The 11,881-nt window shown below is 41.2% G+C and overlaps 1 protein-coding gene across 2 annotated transcripts; it reads right to left on the bottom strand.

Annotated features, from left to right (window-relative positions):
- Nucleotides 1-183: 183 nt before the first annotated feature.
- Nucleotides 184-10,299, bottom strand: pold1 (polymerase (DNA directed), delta 1, catalytic subunit). 2 transcript variants are annotated; one of them, XM_035181492.2, is made up of 27 exons: nucleotides 9,950-10,299; nucleotides 8,866-9,055; nucleotides 8,361-8,474; nucleotides 8,058-8,198; nucleotides 7,741-7,866; nucleotides 7,389-7,557; nucleotides 7,180-7,294; nucleotides 6,925-7,054; nucleotides 6,620-6,786; nucleotides 6,404-6,508; nucleotides 6,058-6,198; nucleotides 5,835-5,945; nucleotides 5,523-5,714; nucleotides 5,352-5,440; nucleotides 4,978-5,094; nucleotides 4,756-4,869; nucleotides 4,379-4,526; nucleotides 3,467-3,562; nucleotides 3,236-3,373; nucleotides 2,240-2,415; nucleotides 2,008-2,160; nucleotides 1,802-1,904; nucleotides 1,576-1,708; nucleotides 1,203-1,316; nucleotides 1,035-1,087; nucleotides 572-669; nucleotides 184-449 (listed from the first exon to the last, which is right to left on the bottom strand). In XM_035181492.2, exons 2-27 carry the CDS (start codon nucleotides 9,050-9,052, stop codon nucleotides 362-364), a joined length of 3,318 nt encoding a protein of 1,105 aa, XP_035037383.1. In that variant the 5' UTR covers nucleotides 9,053-9,055; nucleotides 9,950-10,299; the 3' UTR covers nucleotides 184-361. The 2 variants fall into 2 exon arrangements, with proteins under 2 accessions (XP_035037383.1, XP_035037384.1); XM_035181493.2 differs by lacking the exon at nucleotides 9,950-10,299 and adding an exon at nucleotides 9,712-9,938.
- Nucleotides 10,300-11,881: the final 1,582 nt, after the last annotated feature.

Here is an 11,881-nt window from a genome sequence, read left to right as displayed (position 1 = left end):
CTTTCGATAATGTCTCTTTTTTCTTTAGAAGAACAAACAAAACATCCAGTTTTCTGCCTCAGTTTGTGTCATTTAAAGTTCAATATCATCTTGTCAGGTACTGAATCAGTGAAGAGGAGGGGTTGTGGTTTGAGGTTGACACTGAAGAGGAAGGCAATCACAAATGACTTCATTTCCGTAAAGTAGATTTTGCGTTTGATTTTATTTTACAAAAAACATACTACTCAATTTATTTTTCTTCATATTAGAAAATATAGAAACAGTGATATATATACGCATTTTTACAAGCACAGTAGACGTAGAAAAAAAAAACTAAGTCCAAAAAAGAGGCACAGGAGGAATGAGGGTGTGTGCCTCTTCCTCACCATCCGAAACGAGACACTAGCTTGCTCTGGTCATCCAAATCTTTCTGAACCTTCTTCCTCATGTAGAAGATGGGACAATCCCGGCTGCAGAGGAGAGAGGGGGACAGCATTACTAAATATAAAAAAACTGCCAGTGTGTGCTCAGCCTAGTTTCTGCAATAAACACACTAATACTAAACGTGCTTGTGTTTATACAGTATATGTACCTGGTACAGAGCACATCCTCGTGCAGGGAACCTTGACACCGCTGACACTGAGTCCACAGGCGAGAGAAACGTTCCTCCAGTGTGTTCATGTGAAAGATCTGTAATTTACAAGCTAAATGTAAGCAACATTTTAAGACATTTGTTTGCAGATACTGCCCCTTGTAATTTATAGTTATTTGCTTTGCTAATACAGTCGATGTGGAAAAACTAAATCACAGCCCACTGGTCTACAGCAGCAAAAAGGAAATAACCGGGCACAGGGACTCAATTTGGTTTCATATTGAAATCTGCAAATTCTCTCTAATTGATTTAAGCTCTGAAAAGCCACCCGACGGCAAAATGATGCCAAACACAAGAGAGCCTTTCTTCTAACATTTTCAGAGCTGGGACTTAAACCAAATCAACTTCAAATCTTGCTCGTGAAAAAAACAAAAACATTTAAGTCCTTTAGCATCTTGCTTACCTCCTTTTGGTAAAGTTCAGACTCCTTCTTCTTACAGAAATCACACACAGCCGCTGCAATGACACACACACGTTAAATCTTGCAGAAATAATAAAATAAATATAAAATTATTAACAAATAGCAAAACATCCTCTTTAAAAAAGGAGACATCAATGTGAGCACACATACCGTCCGTCTTGAGCACAGCTTTGCAGCCGATACAGGCGCTCCTCTTCGTAGCAAACGCCATGAGTCCCCCGACCTTCGAGGTCAACACGGTCTTGCAGCGTGTGTGGTCGCCCTCTGACAGACACGACAATAACCACAAGTGACGTTAAGATCCAAAAGGATAACACGCATTACTTTTCTGAACTGTGGAGCTTTGAGTCATATGATCCCTGCAGATGTACTGTTTTTGTTTGGAAGATTAGTCTATAGATTACTCAGTTTATGCTTCAAAATGCCAAACATTCTCCTGCTGCATTCTTTATATGCAAAAGGAAATCTCCAACTGAAACAGACTTTCCAGAGTTTGAGAGAGAGTGTGTGTGTGCTGACTCACTGAGCAGGACGCTCTCCGCCTTGCTCTCTCCCAGGATGGGCTCAAATATTCTCAGCAGGGGCTTGGACAGCTGCTGTTCCAGGTAGTATTGTGTGTCGATGGGAATGGTGTTCTCCAGCACATAGATTGGATCCTGAAGAATCAATATTATCATGTTTATCATGAGGAAAGGAGATGTGGAGGTGAATCACACATTCAAAAAAAAGTCGAAGCTGCCAGTACAGACCTCTGACTTCATGTAAGCTGCTGCTCCCTTTGCAGCCTTGATGATGACGTATGGAACTCGGTCTCCCAGGTTGGGAGCGCTGCCGGCATCTCTTTTCCTCATCCTGTAGAAGCATCCATGTTAATGAGTCCGTTCACCCATAATCACACACACAATAATTTCCCTTGAAGAACAATGTCAATTAAATCATCTCAGTATAATCAGACCTCTCTGCCAGCTCCACGTGTGCCTGTTTGGCAGCGTACTCCTGGGCGGTGCGCGTCAGCTCCTTAGTGATGACCAGCTGGCTGATGTCGATACGGTTGCACAGCAGGTCTGAGATCACCTCTTTGGCATGAGTTACTGCCCCCTGCGGATCCCTAACACCACACCAGCTCCAGTTAGTTCTACTGTTCTACGGTGAAATCCTGAGAAGCAACATCTCTGATATGTGTGTACCTGTCAATTAGGATTCTCTGCAGACAGGTGCCGATAAGGTTCGCCACCAGAGGGCAGTTGTCTCTGCGGACAGTCTCAATGCCTTTACAGTCCATCTTTTCATGAGTGTCTGCACTGGAGGAGAAATACAGGCCGGCATATCGCTTCTTGTTGATCAGCAGGTACGGGTAGTACACCTGTGGAGGTGATGAAAATAAACTTGTGAGCCAAGAGGATGCTCCATCTCTCCTGTGGTCCCAAAAAACAGCTTCCTATTCCTACAGATACACTTTGGCAGGAAGTGCTGCTGCATGTCTACTTCATCCTCCAAGTTTAGATTAAACACACAAAGATCTACAGAGCTCTTACAAAAAGTCAAGGATATGGAATCGTATAACTGGAGATTTACCTGACAGTTTATGCTATAATCATATACAATTCATATAATCATCAGTAAAAAAGAAATTGAGACCTTTTTTGAAGGAATTTAAGATTTTAATAACTTAACAGCCGACAAAGGCTTTAAGCTTTTTCAAGACCTACACATATTCTGTTGGTCTTAAAAAGGAACATATATTTCCAAAGGCTTTAAAAGTGTAGTCCTTTTAAAAAGTGAAATAAAAACAGCAAGTAAAAAGATTTTAGTTAAACCTGAATTGACAATTGAACTTTTTAAATGGGACAAATATGTTGTTGAGAATTAACAAGCCTAATGCAAAGGATGCTGGGTAGTTATGACTGTGCTGAATGGTTTGAATTATTTTCAAGTCAAGTCAACGTGTGAAATGTGTAATATTAAGGAATCTTGTTCTCCGTGAATAAAAAGCCAATTAAACTTTGAGGGATCACATGTAAATCAAGCTTGTCTGTGTCATGTTATATCTCAACAGATGTCGTTCATTCATTCAGGTCAAACTAGTGTGTGTGAGAATAAACGCGCACTTGAACCATCTCTTTATCAGAGAAACAAATCAAATAGCAAAGTGTGCATATAAACAGATTGGACTGAAACTGTACCTTCTCAAACTCCAGTTTGATTGGTGGTGTGAAATGGGACGACACCCACTCCGCTGCCTCCCTCCCGATTTCCATGGCCTCCTTAACTGTCGAAACCCCGAGTTTAACCATGACAGAGTCTGTGTCGCCATAGATGACCTTAACAACAAATAAAAGAACACAGACACACATATAAGTGTTTAAATTACAGAAAGAAACTAATCTGATATGTTGACAGCATGTTTTCCTCACCTTGGCATCACCTGGGTAACCACTGGAAATGGTGTACTTGGACTCCACCAGCTGTTTGGTTTGCTCGATCATCTGCCTCCCAAAACCTGTGACGCTCTAGATGAGATAAGAAAAGTTTTAATTCAGTTAATAGGTAAATTGCCTGTTGCTGGATTAACCTTTCACTGACCACGGAGCACAAAGCCACGCTACAGGTCATGAGTTTCAATGATGAAGATGAATATTTGCTACTGAGCAAAACTCAGAGTTGTCTCATCTGTCTTTGAGGGTGATGTGTATCTAACTAGGTTAACATCACACAGTCTGTAGCACATCATTGTTTTTCACCTACATGTTAGATGTTTGTGTTTGATTCTTTGTTCTACATTTCTTCCTCCGCCTGTTCTGTGGTCTCCGTCTCAACTCCAATCTTTGCTCTACATCTTTGTTTGTTTAGCGCTTGTGCTCCCACTTCCCACATGCGCAGTGGAAAGAGCGACAGTGAGTCAAATTGTGATGACTTCATTTATGACAATTTAAGACCTAGTACAATATTTGAAGACTTTTTAAGGCCTTAAAATCACATGGTTAAAGCATAGCGTGGGGCCAGAACTTTAAAAAGTGGAATTGAAGCACAACAATACAATCATGCAACCTTTGACCTTTCTTTGTGTGTGTACGCAGATTACTACCTTTGAAAAGACCATAGTTTTATGGATTCTTACTGGTTACATTTGAAAACACAGCCCCTTACCAATGTGATAGAAGAGGAACTAATGCCACAAAGCTCTCTAGCTGAAGATCATTCACACTTATCAGAGTATACACATATATATCACAATATGTAAACATGTTAACATATTATGCAGTCAGTTGTATGAGCTCTGAGCAAGATAATTACTCCAGAGTTGTCATGAAGAGTCAAGTGCTCACCTGGGAGATCTCCAGACAGGGCAGCTTGCCGATCTGGGCCCCAGTGAAGCCATACACAGAGTTAGCACTGATTTTGAGAGCCAGCTGACGGCCGTCCAGCACCTGCTTCTTGAAAGGGTCAGTTTCCTTCTTCAGCTCTGTTTTGGCCCTGTGGCAAGACGGAGCAACAAGATGAGTAGGGAGGCACATCGGGCTGATTCATGATACATTTTGTATGTTAAGTGAATCAGAATGGGATCACAGCAAGAGGAAACAGATTAAAGTTTGGCTTTAGCAGTAAATCAAGGCCCCATGCTACAGTAGCTGTGAAACAAAAATGCTAAATACTCACTCGAGTTCAGCTCAATTTGTTGTGATTTATTTAAACTAATTCAAACCTCTTTCTGGCAGACAGCAGGTTCTCCAGGATTTCCGGTAGAAGTCCTTTCCTCACTGAGCTCCTCACAAACAGGTCACCAGTCGGAGTCTTGATGAAGTCCTCAGCTGACAGGCTTAAGAAACACAACCACCTCAGTTATTAGTTTGCTCTGTTAATACTAGACAGATAAATGTGATGCATTTAAGTGTTTAAGGTGCAAAAGTACAAAACGAATGCTCACCCTAGTTTCTCTGCTGAGCCCTTCTGCAGCAGGGTGGTGTAGCACAGATTGTGAGCCATCATGATGGACGGATACAAGGAGGAGAAATCCAGGGTGGCAATGGGAATGCTGTAATACCTACACAAAGAAGAGGGTGGTCATGGGAAGAAAGATGACAAGACCAAGACAGGACCAGAGGAGTCACAAGCCGTTTTCAGATATGAACTCCAGAAAATGTCCACACAATGAGGTCCGGACTTTGTCTTCCACATATGAAGAATGCAGGAGGAGGTTCTCCGTTCAGACACATTTGCAACAACAGAAAAATCTCTGAAAAGCTATACAGTCACACAAACAAACAAACAAACAAACAAACAAACATCAGACATACATACCCTTTCTCTGGCTCGATGACAGTTGCTCCAGTGTAGTCTTCTCCTCCTTCTACCTTTATGACAGGCATGACCAGGTCCTGTTTCATGGCCTAAACATGTACAGAGACTTGTAGTTTTCATCTCTAAGTCAACGTGTATCTAATATCTGTGCCTTGTGTCTGCCTTTGTTACCTGTCGCAGCAGCTGAGAGACGACCTTGATCTGCTGTCCTCTTGACAGCAGGTATGTGAGAGGCACACCTGTCACTCTGGCCATCTCCATGTAGTTAATCACACACATCAGCTTCTGCAGCAAGCGCAGCGGGAGATAGGCGTCCTTCAGGCAGTAGACAGCCAAACGTCTGCGAGTCTGTTCATTGCCATTCTGAGAGGAAGGACACGGGGGCAAGATGGATGAGCGACAACAGCGACAACTCAATGTCAAGTCAAATTTAAAGAGCTTTAAAAAAAATATCCAGCTCTCTTCCAGGTGCAGAAAGGTTACCTGCAGATCAGTGATGATGGAGTGCTGTACATCCTCCTTCTGTTCTTGCAGGAAGTGGAAACTCACGGCGTTTAGTGTGTATGAGCGCAGTTTATAATCCCGCAGGAGCACCTGATAAGACAGACACACCAGTCAGTGTATATTCAACATATCTTTTCCTCAAATCATTCTAATCTAAGCAATGTCTTCTCTATTGTTGAATTATAATGCACAGGCTGCTGACCTGCAGCAAATCGAACTGAACGCGGCCCTCCATGTTAGTGATCTTGTTCTCTCTGCGTCCCATCTGCTTGCTCTGGAAGTTCAGGTCTCGCAAGACTGACTTGATTCCTCGCACTCGGCCCAAGTAGGGAAACAGATTCACCTAAACACAGAAGGACATATTTTGCTGAACAGAGGGGGGGAGACATGAACTTAGTGCAAACATAAAAAGGAAAACTTAAGTATTTTTGCAACATATACATTTTACAAAGGTAGTTAAGGGATTCTTACTGACGCTAAATCTGTCAGGAACATTTTTAGTCTTTGGTTATGGATGAAAGTTGTACATTAACGTGGCTCCATCTAACCTTTAGAGCAGCTGCTCTGTTGAGCAGGTAGGGAAAGTCAAAGTTTTGAATGTTGTAGCCAGTGATGATATCTGGATCCACTGTTCTCAAAAACTCCGCCCAGCTCTGCTCACACAGACAGACACAAAACAATGAAACATTACAAAAGGAAACAAAGAACTTGTCAAAATACAGTTTGTTTGTTTGTCAGGTCATTATTAAATCTTGTATATTTACCTGCAGCAGCTGTTTCTCCTGTGTGAAGCACAATATCTGAGAGCCTACAATGCTGGCGCAGGACTGGAGGGTAAACACAGTGCGAATGAAGGGCTCCGAGTCACCCTGACGCTGGACCATAGACGCTATCTGAATCACAGGGTCTTTATCAGCCTCTGGGAAGATTCCTGGAGAGAAAACAGGTAACGTCCAAATCAAGATCTGCATTTGCTTCTCATCAAACTATGATCAAGCCCTGTTCATGTTTCTAAATATGATGCTGGGTTGAGATAAAGAAAATCCCAGAGGTAAAGAAAGAACCTCACCTTTTCTTCCTGCACACTCAATGTCAAAGCTCAGGACCCTGAGTGGTGCGATCCTCTGCCAGTCTCCCTCCGCTGGGTGACTTATCAAATCTGTCCATCCCACGTCCACCTCATACTGACACAAGGTCACCTGAAGGACAGAAATAGGAAGATGACAGCAGACCCATGTAGAATGCCGGCCATTTGGTCAACCACTGAGCAGCATAAAGACGAGGCAGATTGTCTCTTGTGGTTAAAAACGTAAACAACACCTACCTTGCCTGGGTACTGAGAATTTGTTTCCCCCATGCTCTTCTCCTCACGCACTCTGAATTTGCCTTTGGGAAGTTCGATCCAGCAACATCCCACCACATCGCAGTCCACCATAAACCTGCGATGAGAGAGGTTCACTGAGCTACTTGTCCACTTTTTTCCCCTGAGAAAGCCATGTGGTACATGTAAAGAAGAATTTGTAACACACATACCTGATCTCAAAATCTATATTGGCCTCGTAGGATTTGTAACTCTGGTGTGAGAAAGGTCCAAACTTTATGCCCTGCTCCAGAAGTCTCTTTGCTGGGGCAATGAGACGAGGCATCGCCATGGTTATCCGCAAGAAACTGACACTGCGTTGTCCATGGTAACCATACATGCCTGTAGGAAAAAGGCAAAGAGTCTTAGATGCAAAAAAGCCACAGTTTTTCATTTGTGTATTAAAATAGCATTGATTCATATTTGTTCATTTATTTATTAGTAACTGTTCTTTGTAACCAGGATCAGCCCTGTTATCGTATAACAACAATTTCTTTGAAGCATTTTGTAATCACTTGTCCTCACTCTCTTTCTGGGTGATGTCCACAGCCAAAACTGTGATGGAGATGTTGTCCTTATTGGAGCGCATGTCCTTCAGCACAGCAGAGTTCAGTTCTCTTTTGAATTCACCCAAGTTATCAGACGTGAACCCTTTTCAAAGGAAGCAGAAAGAGGGAGACAAATTGTGGGATGAATAAGAATTACATGATTTTTCCTCCTCTAAGGGTGAAATCATTTCGAAAAGTGACAGCTCAGAAGAGAGAAATGTGCATATATGACATTTATACAATGTACAGAGTGTTTAAACTCAACTTTACATTAACAAGATAATAATTACTCACCACTTGGTGCAGGAACGTAGAAGTAAGGCGCAAATCCGTGAATGTGGCAACAAACACTGTTGCCGCTGTCTGTCACCCCAAACATGCGGATGATGGGAACTGTTCCCTGCGACTGACCAGGCATACCAGCCACCGCGTTCCCTGCAAAACAGAAAAGAGGAAATCAATATAGGTGAATTTACAAATACTCTGTGTAGTATGATGACCATTATTTATATATTAATAACAACAGTAAATATATCAAAGAATTCAGTCTATATTATCTGAAGTCTGGCTTCTACACAACTCCTCTGTGATAATTACCTAAATAATAGTCGAGATCAATCTGCTGAAACACCAAAGTATCAGATGATGGTTCCAGTGAAGGAGCAGTAGGCCGCGGCCAGCGAGGGTTAAGGTTTGCTGAGAATAGATCACCTGACACAACAAGGAAACAGAAAACAGAAACAGAAGAAAAATTATATATATTTATTATGGCGATTAGTACAAGTAACTACTGAGAGCATTATCAAAACTGAATGAACACAAGAAGAGTATTTGTAAGAGCTACCAAACAGTTTACTTACCTTAAAAAAAAAAAAAGTCAGGCTATAAGATAAACATGATCTTTAAGAAAGAATTTAGGAAAATTCTAAGCATCAGTGATTATGCGATTATCGATTTATGGAGATGGTAAAACTTAACTGCAAGTTATTGGCCATTTGTGAAAATGGTCTGCATGTCATTTACACAACTCCATCTTTACCTGTACCAGAATAATTTGAATCATTCCACCTACGTCTGTTTTGATTTCCTGTGCAACACTCACCTACGGGAATAACATCATGACCTGCCTGTCCCTCCATCGCCTCTGAATCCATATCTGCTTCATCGAACATGGACAGTTCCTCTTCGAACTGCGACGGACTGTCCTCCCACTCGCCGGCCGGTTTACCCCGTTTGGCCTGAGGTGCCCCGCCCCTAAAGGGGCCACCGTTGCGCCTTTTAAAGTCCATGGCCTGCAACGAACATGGAGAGCAGAGGACACGTTAGGGAAGATGATTAGATAGAGAAAAATGAAATAGAAGCGCAGTGATGGTAGCAACGCAACAATCCAATAAGGGGGGCGGTTCACAAATATATTCAGAATAAGGGACAGCAATCAAAACCATCAAAAAGGTCACATTATACTTCTTTCAGAGCTTATTGCAACCTGGAAATAAAGCTAAGATTATAACAGATAACCCACTTTGCTTTACATACAGCTAAAAATATAAAATGTGTGTGTGTGTTTATATTCCTTGTAGTGGCAGAATACATTTGTAACATGGTGCATGTGCTTAGAAACTATGATGAGTGTGGTGGACTTACTGCAAATTACAGTGGTGTCAGTGATAATTATCTTGAAGTAGATGATATTATAAGAAAACACTATAAGTAGATGTGAAGCAGAACAATATAAATAGATAAATGATAAAAACAAATATATTTGATCAACTAAATCATATATTATGAGAGAAATGTATCAAACTGGATGTCATGCCCCAGCTAAGGAGAGACACCCCCCTATTCTGCACATAGTTTAGTCCATTAGCCTATTATAAACAGTCTATGTCCAATTAGGGGTGAAACTAGTTCCACACACACTTGTTAGCATCACACCTGCGTCACGTACTTTGTCTACACGCGGTCACATCCTCTCACAGTTGTGTTATATCAGCTCAGTGCGTTGACGTTTGATGAGCGTGTGACTGGAGTGAGGTGAACATGTCTCTGTTGGCAGTGATGCTAACCTCGGTGCTTCCCTCCTTGTGTGTGTGTGGGGCTAAAAGCCGCGCGCTAGCAAACACGAGTGTAAACAACACGCAGCAGAGTCCGTCCGAGCTCCGTCGTAAACAAACCGCCGCACTAACCTGTTTGTCTCCTCGCGACGATATAAACACCAGACAACAGCTCCCGCCACTCGACTTTAATTTGTGAACTTTCACCGAAGGGGGGCAGAGCGCGGGAAGTTTCCTGCCTGGTAGTGAAGGACGGGACAGTGACGTCACGGTCGAGGCGGAAACTCTGTTGCCGTGAGGAGGAAGTCGAGCGCGGGCTTTTTTTCTAAACCTTCAACATTGTCAGGACCGTGTGTTCCCGGCAAAATGACGTCAAAGCGTGCGCAACAGCGAGGGAAGGGCATAGGCATCAGAGAGAAGATGTTTGAATTTAATAAAATTTATATATCACTTATTTCCAGGTCAAAAACATGTCATTATATATAATAGAATAGAATAGAATAGAATATAATATCATATCATATCATATCATATCATATCATATCATATCATATCATATAGGATATATATATATATATATATATATATATCGATATATAGATAGATAGATAGATAGATAGATAGATAGATAGATAGATAGATAGTAACCTACATCTACGAGCATACTTCAAACTACAGCAATTATGTTGGCAGAACAGGAAGCATCAAATACAGTCTTAATGCAAGGTAAACAATATCATCACCTGACTTTATCTGCTAATTTACTAAATATTCAAACAATTTAATAACCACAGATTCAAATCAAGTGCCTCCATTGGCTCCAGGGCACATGCCCAATTTTTCCCAATGGGGTAATCTGTCATTGGAATTCAGGGGCCGAGGACAGTGACACTGTGACTGTTGGGCCACTCACTTATTCTCAGGAGCTTTACCAATATAAACCTGAATGGTTTAGCCCTTGTGATCAGACCACGGGTGGGTGGTGGTGGGGTTAGCCCTGATAGCAGCCAGCAGAAAATAGCTATGAGGTCACAAAAGGACAGAGATCACAGAGATATGAAGAGGGGTTGGGTGTCTTAGAGTCACGCTGTATTCTCCAAACTGTGCTCCTTCTGACCCTTGGAGGACATTATAAATATCTCTTACTCCTCCCCTCTATGGAAGCTCATTTCTGCTAAAAAATAATCCTATTAGTCATTATAATAAGGAAAAATGACTCACCAACTCCAAATAGTGACTGAATATCTCAATAGCATCAGTTAGTTTCTCAAAATAACAATTTATAATCTCAAGATTTCAACTCAGTTTCTTATAATTATGACTTAATATCTCACAATTATTATTTACATGATTTTAACTATTTAATCACTTAATCATGACTTACTGTCTCATATTTAGCAACTTAAGGTCTCAAAATTCTGACTTACTATCTCGTTAATTTTACTAACTATGTCATACTTTGAATTTACTGTCTAATCATTCTGACCTTTATCTCATAATTGTGCTACTTCATATTTTATAGTTATGACTTACTACTTCATAATTTGGATTTACTTTCTCATCATTTCGACTTTTATCGCATAATTATGTAATAATTTTGACTTTTTATATTGTAACTTTTACTTACTATCTTAAAATGTTGTGACTTCATATTTCATAATTTGGACTTTATTATATAAGGTTCACTTTTTATCTCGTAACTTCAATTTACTATCTTTACATTTTGTGAATTCATATTTCCTAATTTGGAGTCTTTATCTCGTAGTTTTGACTATTTATCTCGTAACTTTGACTCATTATCTTCAAGTTTTGCGACTTCACATTTCATAATTTGGACAATTTTGACCCGGCATTCATCTCTTTTCTTTTTTTTTCTGGCAGCAATGATCTTCCAGACCTCCTCACAGGAACAGAAAGAAAGAAGTTGGCCCTGTTTTGAATGGATGAAACAAATTAATTCCACCAACCGTCGCCCCGCCCCCTGTCACCGCTGCTCAGCCAATGGCGTCGCAGCGCTGAGGAAAACACCCAGTTCCCCTCGCGTTGCGAACAGGGGTCGGAGCC

The sequence above is a fragment of the Hippoglossus stenolepis genome, chromosome 16 (genome assembly GCF_022539355.2).
Source record: "Hippoglossus stenolepis isolate QCI-W04-F060 chromosome 16, HSTE1.2, whole genome shotgun sequence".
NCBI lineage: Eukaryota > Metazoa > Chordata > Actinopteri > Pleuronectiformes > Pleuronectidae > Hippoglossus > Hippoglossus stenolepis.
The sequence above is the reverse complement of the archived record's forward strand: the minus strand, read 5'-3'. Positions and strand labels throughout refer to the sequence as shown.

What these genes read in the sequence shown, in the direction of transcription:
- pold1 (XM_035181492.2), bottom strand. Translation starts at nt 9,052, where the DNA reads ATGGACTTTAAAAGGCGCAACGGTGGCCCCTTTAGGGGCGGGGCACCT. An exon ending in AATATAGATTTTGAGATCAG is followed by an intron (nt 7,295 to 7,388) that starts GTATGTGTGTTA and finishes CTCTCATCGCAG; the next exon opens with GTTTATGGTGGACTGCGATG. An exon ending in TCAAACTGGAGTTTGAGAAG is followed by an intron (nt 2,416 to 3,235) that starts GTACAGTTTCAG and finishes TCACCTCCACAG; the next exon opens with GTGTACTACCCGTACCTGCT.